The sequence below is a fragment of the Terrapene carolina genome, unplaced genomic scaffold (genome assembly GCF_002925995.2).
Source record: "Terrapene carolina triunguis isolate 2854851 unplaced genomic scaffold, T_m_triunguis-2.0 Scaffold34021, whole genome shotgun sequence".
NCBI lineage: Eukaryota > Metazoa > Chordata > Testudines > Emydidae > Terrapene > Terrapene triunguis.
The window spans coordinates 2,804,006-2,815,798 of record NW_020698372.1 but is presented as its reverse complement, the minus strand read 5'-3'; the positions used below and the strand labels follow the sequence as shown (position 1 = coordinate 2,815,798).

Below are 11,793 nucleotides of genomic sequence, written 5' to 3'. Positions count from 1 at the left end.
AAAAAAAAAAAAAAAAAAAAAAAAAAAAAAAAAAAAAAAATTGCTAGTACTTTTTGAGTCTTTGGCTAGCTGTTCTTCAAATTCTTTTTTGACCTTCCTAATTATATTTTTATACTTAATTTGCCAGAGTTTATGCTCCTTTCTATTTTCCTCACTAGGACTTAACTTCCACTTTTTAAAGGATGCCTTTTGGCCTCTCACTGCTTCTTTTACTTTGTTTAGCCACTGTGGCTCTTTTTTGGTTCTCTTACTATGTTATTTAATTTGGGGTATACATTTAAGTTGAGTCTCTGTTACGGCGTCTTTAAAAAGTTTCCATGCAGCTTGCAGGGATTTTACTTTTACTGCTGTGCCTTTTAATTTCTGTTTAACTAACCTCCTCATTTTTGTGTAGTCCCCCTTTCTGAAATTAAATGCTACAGTGTTGGGCTGCTGTGGTGTTTTCCCCGCCACAGGGATGTTAAATTTAATTATGGTCACTGTTACAAAGTAGTCCAGCTATATTCACCTCTTAGACCTGGTCCTGTGCTCCACGAATGACTAAATCAAGAATTGCCTGTCCTCTTGTGGGTTCCAGGACTAGTTGCTCCAAGAAGCAGTCATTTAAGGTATCTAGAAACGTTCTCTTGGCCTTAATGAATGGCCTTATTGAATTTTCAGACAGATAATAATTTGTGCTGAAATCATTTTTCAGAATACAGCGATGTCATCCACATACACAAATAACACATAATTCTAATGAACTTGCCATATTTTTGGTGAAGATATTTCCAAATCTTTATAGTGTTCAACCAATGATAGCACTATCACCTTTTCCCCACTTATGCAAATCGGTATTTTAGGATATTCTAAGAAACACCATTATCTTTCTTTGTAACAGAGTATATGTGCTTTTTCATGTGTACTTTTAAAAACGTTATAGTAGAGATAGTTAGTTATTTTTCTGTTTAGTGCTAATACTGTATATAACCTACTTTTGCAGCCAAGGGAGAGTACTGTGTTCAAAGGAAAGTGAAGTTGTTTTGTTATTATCAGCACACATAACATGATGTGTGTCTACTTACAAGACACTGAGCTCTACAGCAATTTCTATTATGCTGGAGGCATAGGCAGTTTTATCTCTGTAAGGGTCTGCAGCATTACAAATGTGTTCTAATTTCCACTAATGCTTACTGACACCTCATACCAATGGATTAAAAATGGAGAAACGTTGTAAATCTCTGCTACCTACTTCATAAGGTATAAAATAGCTCTTGTTTGTGAACAAACTATAATACTGGCTTCTGAACTGCAGAGAAACTTCTAGATGCCTGAATTGGGGTGAAAATATCCAAGGAATAACATATTGGATCGACATATTATTTTGTCATACGTATAGCTAATGGCTGTCTATCCAGATATAAATCTTGTATCTTTGCTCTTTTTTATTGTAACTATATCTATTATGTCCATTCAACTTGACAGCTAGTATAAAATGTCTAACTGATGTGTTACATTTAAAATGCCTTTTCAAGATGCTGTGGGACTTACAGTTCATTACTAATTGCTCAATAGGGAAAATGTAGGCTGATAGAAAAGAAAAAAAATAGCCTGAGTGGGAAGAGATGACATATTGTCGATAATTAATATAAATTGACTTTTTATTACGCAGTTTTTTTTTCCAAGTAATAAAATACGACTACACTTTTTATTTATTTATTGCTTAAGTTATTGCCCTTTAACCTTGAACAAAAAGTCTATGGCCCAAATTTTGTACTTTTATATTTGGCCCTAAAACACAGTTAATTTACTCCTGTAATCTATCCTATATTATTCCTGTCAGGAGTAAAAGTAATATTTGTGTTTGTGGGAGAATGAAGAGATTAGTTAGGGCCCATTTTTTGTCAAGGCACATTTCTAGACCAGGATTCCTGATCCCTAGGCTCTGACCCACATCTCTCCAGTTGCAGGTGACCTGAGAAGGGCCTCTCCATGGATTTGGGGAGGAACCAAGATACCCCTCTGACTCAATGGGCCACATCATTTTAGGTGTGCGTGTTTTGTCTATAGCTACGGAGAACTTGGTTCCTTGAATGTGTTCAGCAAAGAGAGGAAAATCATAGGCTAATTTATAAAGTGTTCACCATTAAAAAGTCAGTATTTGATAACATTTACCACAGAGTGGAATTTCAGAGGCAAGAATTTTCCTCTATACTTAGCTTAGGAAATTTGTGATAATGGTTGGTAAATGCTAACTTTTCAGTGTTGTCCACTACTGTTCTTTCCTTAGTATCCCATATTGTGTGTGTTTGGATTAGTACTAGTGGTATAAAAGCCACATTCAGGATAAGGATCTCATTGGGTTAGGTACTATAGAAATACATAGGATGACACTGTTCCTGTCTTGAAAGGCTTGTAGTCTAATTTTAAGGGAAGGTACAACAAGGCTGCCAATATCACAGTTATTATTCAGTTCAGAACCACTGAACAAAAACGGTACTGTTTTTCTCTCTCAAACTGTTCCATATTGTATATCAGAAGTTTTAAAATCCATTATTTTTGTTTTTTAAATTAAAACATAAGATAAAAGACAATAGTGATACCCAGAAGCAAGTGGGATTAGGGGTATGGAACAGCTTCCATATGTGGAGAGAGAAAGAAAGACTGGGACTGTTCAACTTGGAAAAGAGATGACTAAGAGGGGATATGATAGAGGTTTATAAAATTTTGACTGGTGTGGAGAAGGTGAATAAGGAAGTGTTTTTTACTTCTTCACGTTACACAAGAACTAGGAGTCACCCAATGAAATTAATAGGCAGCAGGTTTAAAACAAACAAAAGGAAGTATTTCTCCACACAATGCATAGTCAACCTGTGGAACTCATTGCCAGGGGATGTTGTGAAGGCCTATAACTGTAACAGGGTTCAAAAAAGAACTAGATAAGTTCATGGAGGGTAGGTTCATCAATGGCTATTAGCCAGGATGGTCAGGGATGCAACTCCATGTTCTGAGTGTCCTTAGCTTCTGTGTTCCACAAGCTGGGAGTGGACGAAAGGGGGTGATTGCCTGTTCTGTTCATTCCCTCTGAATCACTTGGCATTGATCACTGTCAGAAGACAGGATACTGGGCTGCATGGACCATTGGTCTGACAAGTATGTCTGGTCTTTTGTATCTTGCTTCATGTTTTTCTGTCAGTGCTTTCTTGTGATCTTGTGTATATAATTGGTTATAATAGTACTCTTAGTATTTAATTAATTAGTAGTAGATAGTTAAGTAGCATTTAGCTTGAAATGCACTCATCAGGTTTTAAACACTGTCATGTGGGATGCGATCCCTAATATTGACCCCACGCTCGATGTTCATTGTGCCTTGGAGAAGGGCACATTAAAGACAAGTGCTCTGTCTGTAAGTCTCTCTAGTTTGTCTTTTGTAGGTGAGGCCTAGATCCATCTCAGTTAAGAAATGCATCTGGTCTCTCAGTTTCTGAGTGACCGTTCTCTTTACTACTTGTATGTTAAAAAGGTGACACATCAAACTCCATGGGTTAGAGTACTCTTTACCCATATGGAAGTATAAAATTAGATGAGAATTGAACAATGAAAAGAATATTACAGGTACATTATTTGTTTAGTTTTTATTTGATTGGTCAGATATGAACAGTCTTCATTGGATAGACTTTTACTTTTCCAATCAGGTACTGAAAACAAAGTAGACACCCAAGATCTTGGAATTAATGACTGTTTGACATTTTTTTTGGGAGATACAAACTTTTTTTTTTTTTTTTTAAATGAAAAAAATAAAAATACTGCTTAACAAGTCTGCAACCAGTTGTTCCCCAGCAAAAAGGCATAAACTAAACATAGGAACTTTCTCCTCAGACTGACAGAGGTACTTTTGGTTTTTAAAGGGGAATGGAAGAGGAAGTGTTTACAGATGGAAGAGTGAAATAGTGCACAGTATATTTGTCATGTCAAAGGTGGTGATAATGCATTCATTTCTATAGTCTTGTTTTCAAATTGCTGTTGAGCCTTGTATTTATTTTTGTACATTTTAAAATATCATGGAGGTAAGCATGCAGTAGGAAGCCCTATTATTTATATGAAATATTAAATGCTATTCCTGCCGGTGTGTATCAAGATTTGTAGCTGGTAATGTTTTATTGATCCTCTGAAAAGGGTAGTACAAGCAGTAATAATAATAATATATTTTACAGTAGTCATTAAAAAGCTGATATTTTCAAGTGTTAACACACCATGGTATGTGTGATACCACAATTATCGCTTATATAAAGTACGTAAAAATAACCCAGCATCTCAAGTACATAGCATGCAGTAACTTTTGGAAACAATTGACTTTAAGGATCACTACTGTCTATAGTATAGGCAATACCTCTCAGTTGTTTCACATCGTAGTTTAAAAATTTCTTCCTGTTCTTCTTTACCAACCTCATTCTATGTGCATGAAAGTTCTGCCTGAGTGAGGACTACAGAAGTAGAATTGGGTCTCGGGCACATCTCAGCTGGTTTTCAGTGTAAGTTTTCTCTGAGACAAGGTTGCCAATTAAGGCCTATCATATCTTATATTTTAGGCAGTCATGCTCCTAACTGAAGTGATCAGGGAAAACTTCAGGAACAGCAAATTGAAACAATGCCTTTTACCCGCCCTTGGGGAGGTGCTTTTCCTGATAGCTAGTCAGGTAAGTCTGTAAGATCTTTGCAAATCTTTTTAATGTTTCAAATCCTTTTCAGAAGTAAGGTAAACATCCTATGTGGGTATTCTTAGCATTTGTTACCCTCAAGTGCATGCCTTATTAATGTTTAATATGTTCAAGTGCTGTGACATTAAAAGTACAGGGGATTTGCAAGTCTTGTAAAATCCCACACTGTTGCATCCGCTTTCTCTCGCTCTCTTTCATTAGCTACTGCCATTAAGAGAAGGAAATGCCTGAAGCTCTTGTTTGAAATAAAATGTAACTTTTTTAAAGGGGCCATGGAATTATTTGGTTGCCATTTTATAACCGCCCTCTACTTTGTGAATCTCCAGGACAGATCATAGAAGTTTCAACCTCTTTGTTTAAATTTCTTACACTCTTTCACTGTAGTTTTTGTATCATTTTTTTTCTCAGTTATCCCAGTTTACACTTCTCAATGCTCTCTGTTATTTCTAAAAATGTTCCTTTGTGCTTGCTGAAAGAGGCGTTTTAAAACTGAAATGAAGCCTTTAATGCTTCTAATTCATGTGATGGTATTTCCCCCCTTGGAAGGAGGGAATCCAGACTGATGGTAGCAGGATTGAAATGTTTTCATGCAACAGTGGCAGTTCCTGTAGTCTCATTAAACTGTCTTGCTTTTACTGGGTCACTGGTGCTGTATGCACAGTAGAAAATAGCTCTTAGAAGTTATCCCTACATTTTCAAAGCAGTGGATGGGGATTTACTTTAAAAAAAAAAAAAAAAAAAGCTTTTTCCAACTGTTAAAAGCTTCTTCCACAATCACTGATTTCCCTCCATACTTACAACTCTATTCTCACATGATTCCTTCCCCACCTACAAAAGGTCATAAAACAAATGAGCCTTTCTGTGTGACCTGAATGTGAGTGAATTTGGACACTGGTTCACTGGTTAACTGATGCAATATTCCCTTGCCTGCATTTCAGTGGTGATGTACATGGATCAGTGTTGCCCTGCATCTGGCATGTTAAACAGCAAATGAGTACTTAACTGAAATTTTATTGCACAAAAATCAAGAAATACAGAGTTAAGTATATTATGGTCCTCTGTCTCAATGCACAGGTAAGGTACAGTATAATGCAGACAGCAGTGTAGCATTTTGCCCTTGCTGCCCCAGCATTGTTTTTCAAAACTTATCAGGAGGGAGACAATCTTTAAGTTTGAATGGGTAGTTCACTTACATTGTCCTCTGCTGAGAGACTCAATATAGGTTCCAGTTGTAACAGTGTTTTTTTTATGTGAACAGCTGTCCTCTAGGAACTGGACTGAGACCAAGTAATTTCAAATGGCAAATTTTGATGATTACTGACATAGGCTGTATTTGGACCATCGAACTGGCAACAAAAGGAACAATGTTCTGCACCAGCCATTACCTGGAGTAGCATTTTCTAGACAATGCTAGCTTTTGTAGAAAGAGAAATACTATTAATAGTAATAACAGAAGATAGCATTTTTTTTCTAAACCCCCATGTGAATTTTTTCTTCTTTTCTAAAGAATAAAAACAGAATTTTAATTCTTAAATGTAGATCACTTCAGATTAAAAAGATATTAAAGGATATTGCATGAAAGGATATTGCATGTTATACTTTGTGTCCCTTGAGGCATATGCATTAACTACATTATCTAAACGTTTTGAATATTACTATATTAATTTCATAAGGGCACAAGACCAGAATGAGGATCTAAAGTGAATATGAGCATTGGTTAACTCCAGTTACAATTAGTAATTTCTCTTACACACAAAAGTATTCACATTGTATCCTTCACAGCCCAAATGCATGTTCTCTTATAATTAATATGGTATAGGACTACATTAACGTGAACGAAGTACTTTCAAGAACATATCAGAGGGACCTACATGGAGCACAATGCATTAGAGCACTCTACAAATCACATCCCTCTAGAGTGCTTTGCTGGCACCGTGTAGACAAGCCCTTATTCCTCCTATGGAATTACAAGGCATCCTCTGCTTGAACTTGATTGGGCTGTAATGTAAGGTTAGTTATTTTCCCCTATTCACTTTTGCAGTGGATGGGGAAAGGCAAACGGGTTAAAACCCAGTTTGCCAGTGTCCAGAGATGACTTTCACATCCTTTCACGTTTTGTAATATTTCTCAAATGTTGGGGGTTACTTTGAGCACTTGATCTCCGATTTGCTTTTAACAGTAACATGAAGAAAAAATGTAAATTAAGAATATCTCTCTATAAATATCTGCAGATAATTTTTTTTTAAAAAAAAAAGGCAGGGGAGAGAACATCATAGCCCAGGGTTAGATGTCCATGGCTGGCGTTAAATTGAATATCCCCTGGTTACACCATGTAACTTGACAGATCTATCATTTTTGCAGGTGTCAGTTCCAAGGGAAATTACACCACACTTTTTAATTGGTAGTTAGCTGGCATAGAGCTCAAAGGAAATTAGACATTGATAAAAACTCAGTTTCTCTATTGGTGCCCTTCATAATCAACTTAAACTTTATTCTCCCTTTGAATGAAACAAGGTTTAAGAAATGATGATGTTGGACGGAAAAAAATGAAGTATTTGATTTTTGATTAGGGTTGTACGTATTTGTGTTCCTCTCAAAGGAAAATATATGGAAAGCAATTCATTAATGGCTTTTCTTCAACTAGTATATCTTATTAATGGAACGGTGATGTTGAAATATATATTGAATCTCAAAAGTCAGAAGACACAGAAAATTAAGGTTGTTCCTGCAACATTAACCTGATCACTTTGTACATCCATTCTATGCTTTTTAGAGTATGCAGTACATTAAAAGATTATTCTCTTTAATTTTCCCAGCAAATGTTTTTCTCCTGTAATTACTAGCACCTATATGCTATCAAATGCAGGTTAGTGCCTAAATATGCAATTTGTTTTCATGAAATGTTACAGGTTCTTTATATACTAAGAAAATCCAAATGACCTTCTATTTACCTGACAATTTGTAATATGCCACTTTTTTTTAAAAAAAGCAGCCCTCTATTTACCACTAATAGCGGACTAATAGTCTCATTTTAGTGAATAGAACAAGACTATTCCAGTAGGACAGGTATGTAAGGATTCTGGAATGTTGTTACTTCTATCTACATAAATAGCAGATTTCCAAGTGCTCCATACTGGGTCTTGAATAAGCTACTCTTATAACTTCTGCATATTTTTCAAAAACAAATTTTCTTTAAAAACTTTTTTAAATTGAGGGACAGTAAGCAAATGTATTTCTAGATATAATAGAATTTTTGTTCTATTTTTAGTACTTTAGAAACCGGTAACGAATTAATCAAAATGTTTGCCGAGATTGTAGGACTGGTTTTGAGTGTGAATTACATTGAGCCAATGAAAAATACAAACCTAAGGACAAATACTCATAGGAATTTTAGATCATGCTTCAACCATATAATAAAAATCAACTTTTGTGTCATAAAAATTCAAAATATCAAATTCAACTTTTGTTCCAGAATTTAGTCTATCTTCTAGATTTTATTCAGTTGACATATGTATATTAACCTTTTAAAATCTGTTGGATGTATTTTTCATGGCTGAGATATTATGATTTTTTAATTAAAGGGTTAATATCATTTGTGCTGTTAGCTTCATTGCTGATCCTTCCACTTCATTACAGGAAGAAAAAAAGGAGCACCACAGAGAATGCTGGGTCGTTCCCTTGGCTGCTTACACTGTGCTAATGAGGTGCCTTCGGGAAGGGGTAAGGATCTTTTATTGTCCTCAGTAGAATTTCTCCACTGTAATAACCCTTCAGGCATTGTGAGATGATTGTAGCCTAAAGCACTGCAGTACATCATCAGTGAAGTATTGCTTCTGAATTTAAATAATCGTGATACGACCATAACCTACACAGTAGTAGTAGATTTCAAAAATGAAGTAGCTTTCTCTGTGTACTCAACATTTATACATTGTTACTTGATTTTGTTTATAAGTTAGTAAATAAAGAATTACTATGATGTAAATGTTGAATGTATTCATGTTATGGATTTCTTTTGAGGACTGTTTGGTGAACTAGTACAATTCTTGCTACAATTTTATTTTTTGCGCAGATCTTTTTTTCTGCCAGTCTGATAAAAAAAAAAAAGATATACAAGGCTCTAAACACTCCATCATCTTGTCAGGTCATCAGTGTCCTTTGAGGCCCAAAAGTAGTAAACTTTAAACACTTTTTTTTGCTATATATTATATGTCTTATAGTTAATTTCTATTGTGACAACTTTGCTTTGTTAAAAAAGGAAAGAAAAGAACCACATTTATGGTCCCCACTCACAAAATGAAAAAGAACTGAGCAGAGTCACATATAAGGTTGGCATTTACTGTTTATTTAAGACCAGTTGCCCAAGGCAAAGCCAAAGGCTGAAAACATTCCTTACTGGGGGAAAAAAATCAAGATAAGTACCTTTCTTTTGAGATCTTTATTGCTTACAGATTGTACTTAATGGAGGAAATCTCCAGATGCATAGGAAATCTCCAAATCGTCAAGCGACAAAGAACACACAACTGATTTGTTTTTTGGACTCCTTCCAGCCAGTAGTAATGGATACCATGTCACTCTAAGACATGGTTGTTATAAACGATGTAAATGTCATCTTAGCACAGGGAGACTTCTTACTATCTGTAGATATACATGGCATAGAAACAAAACAGAGGCATTCAAAGGAACACTAATTTATTCCTGTACAGTAAAATAAATTCTAAACCCTGAAATATATTAAATTTCACTGAGAATTTATCTGGATATTAGTTTTTTTTCAAAAAAATTTCTAATGAATATAGTGCTCATGAAATTTGCTGAATTGACAGTCTGCAAACGGAGGTCTTATCACTGAAGATAAAGCACAACCACAGATTTCGAAGCTCTTTATGCCACCACAGTGCAAAGATCCTGCTCTGGAGAGGCATTGTGTGTTTGTGTATGATATGCATGTATTCGTTCAATAGACCTGAAAGTAAATCAACACTTTTTAGGTATTAGGGGGGCTAATTACCAGGCAGTGAATTGGTCTGTCCAAGCTTAGATGTAAGTAAGTTGAACAAGTTCTTCTGGAAGTTTGGTTTGGAATGTTAACCCTTGCATTTATAATTCCATCATTTTGAAGTATGGATTGGTTTGCAGTTCTCGATTTAAAAGATGCATATTTCCATAACTCTAATTGGCTAAATCATCTGAAGTAAATCTATTTTGTGATGGCACTGAGATATTTTTAGTACAGGGTTCTGCCATTTGGCATTTCTACAGTGCCAAGGGTCTATATTAAGTGTCTTTCTGTAGTAGCAGTGCATCAAAGAAAACCGGGTATCTTTGTTTATCCATAGTTAGATGATTGGCTGCTGAAGGCTCTGTTATGTGAAGATTTGCTAGCTCACATTCAGATTCTACCTCCCTACTTATGGATTAGGACTACTTCTGAATATCAAAAAGTCCAATTTATGTCTAAGTCAGAGAATCCATTTTATAGGAGCTATACTGGACTTGGTAGCAGAGAGAGCTTTCCTTCCAGAGGAAAGATTTGTGGTGATGATGGTATTCCAGAGATTCCATGTCATCAGACCCAGAAAGTAATTTTCTATTTGGGTCTAAGAGGTCTCCTGGCAGTGTCTATTTATGTTACTTCATATGCATTCCTCAGAATGAGGCCCATGCAATGGTGGATGGCTCAAGTTTACAAGGCAAAACCGGACATTCTTCACATGCCAGTCACCATGCCTCAGGACATTTTTGATTTTTTTAATGAGGACGACAAACTGAGCCAATGTTCTCAAAGGCATCCTGTTCAGTTCCCTTTTGCCATTTGCCACAATAATCTCAATGCATCAGACAATGGATGGGGAATTCATCTGGGTTCTCCGATAGTTTGAGATCACTGGGCATTTCAGGAAAAGAATTTGCAGATAAATGTTTTAGAACTGAGAGGAACTTCACCTGGCTCTCAGATCTTTTCTTTCTCAAATAAGGAGGAAGTTTGTACAGGTAACGATGGACAATATAGTTGGCCCTGTATTACATCTGCAAGCAAGAAGGGGCCCTGTCTCCTCTGCTGTGTGCCAAGGCAGTCAGTCTGTGGGACTGGTGCATTCTACACAATATTTATCTGTTTAGCAGGGGACAGTAATGTATTGGCAGATGAGCTCAGCAGAGAAATTTCTCAGATGCACAAGTGGCCTCTGAAGGACCACGTGGTACAAGAGATCTCCAGTTGGGGTTGGCCCATTGTGGATCTGCTAGCAACCAAGTTCAACAAAAAGGGTAGTCTTTTCTATTAAGTGTGGGAAAGAGCAGTGAGTCCATCTTCAACGCTTTCCGGATGCAGTGGTGAGAGGGCCTCCTGTATGCTTCCCCCCTTTTTCCATTAATTCAGATGGTAGTGAGGAAGATAAGAGAGGGAAGGCAAGAGTTGGTCCTGATTGCTCCAGCTTGGCAGAGACAGCAATGCTATGCAGACCTGCTTCAGCTGTTGGAGGGAGTTTACAGATTCTTTCTTTTGCCTCCAGACTTGTTTTCAAAGCAGTATGGCAAATTCTTCATCTGGATCCCCAATCTCTCTATGTAACATCCTGGCCTATCGGACTTTGAATAATCTTGAACAACTTGTTTGTCATTAGTCAGAATATATTGCTTAATTCTAGAAAACAATCTGTAATGAAATGTTATTTGAAATGGTTTAGATTTTTTTTTTTTTTTTTTAATGAAAAAATCTGGCTCACCATTTACAACTTCTGTTCTCTGTGTTTTGGAATATATAATGTATTTGAAGTGTGAGGGGCTCTTTAATTTGTCTTTAAGATTTCATTTGGTGACTCTTTCAGCTTATCATGTTTTGACTGATGACAGATCACTATTTGTGTATGATACAGTTAAAAGGTTTTTGAAGAAATTATCTAAGGGCTGGTCCACACTACCGGCCTGATTCGGTGGGTAGAGATCGATCTTCTGGGATCGATTTATCGCGTCTCATCTGGACGCGATAGATCGATCCCAGAAGTGCTCCCCCGTCGACTGCGGAACTCTTGCTCGCCGAGAGGAGGAAGCGCTGACGACGGGGGAGCCTGCCTGCGCCGCGTGGACCCGAAGTAAG

The 11,793-nt window shown here is 36.4% G+C and overlaps 1 protein-coding gene across 1 annotated transcript in view; it reads left to right on the top strand.

Annotated features, from left to right (window-relative positions):
• LOC113405028 (serine/threonine-protein kinase ULK4-like) overlaps positions 1-11,793 on the top strand; it is a 412,206-nt gene that overhangs the window by 75,747 nt on the left and 324,666 nt on the right. The window contains exons 18-19 of the mRNA XM_026646055.1: positions 4,569-4,676; positions 8,334-8,417. Of these exons, the coding sequence (XP_026501840.1) occupies positions 4,569-4,676; positions 8,334-8,417 (192 nt within the window). The remainder of the gene's footprint in view (positions 1-4,568; positions 4,677-8,333; positions 8,418-11,793) is intronic.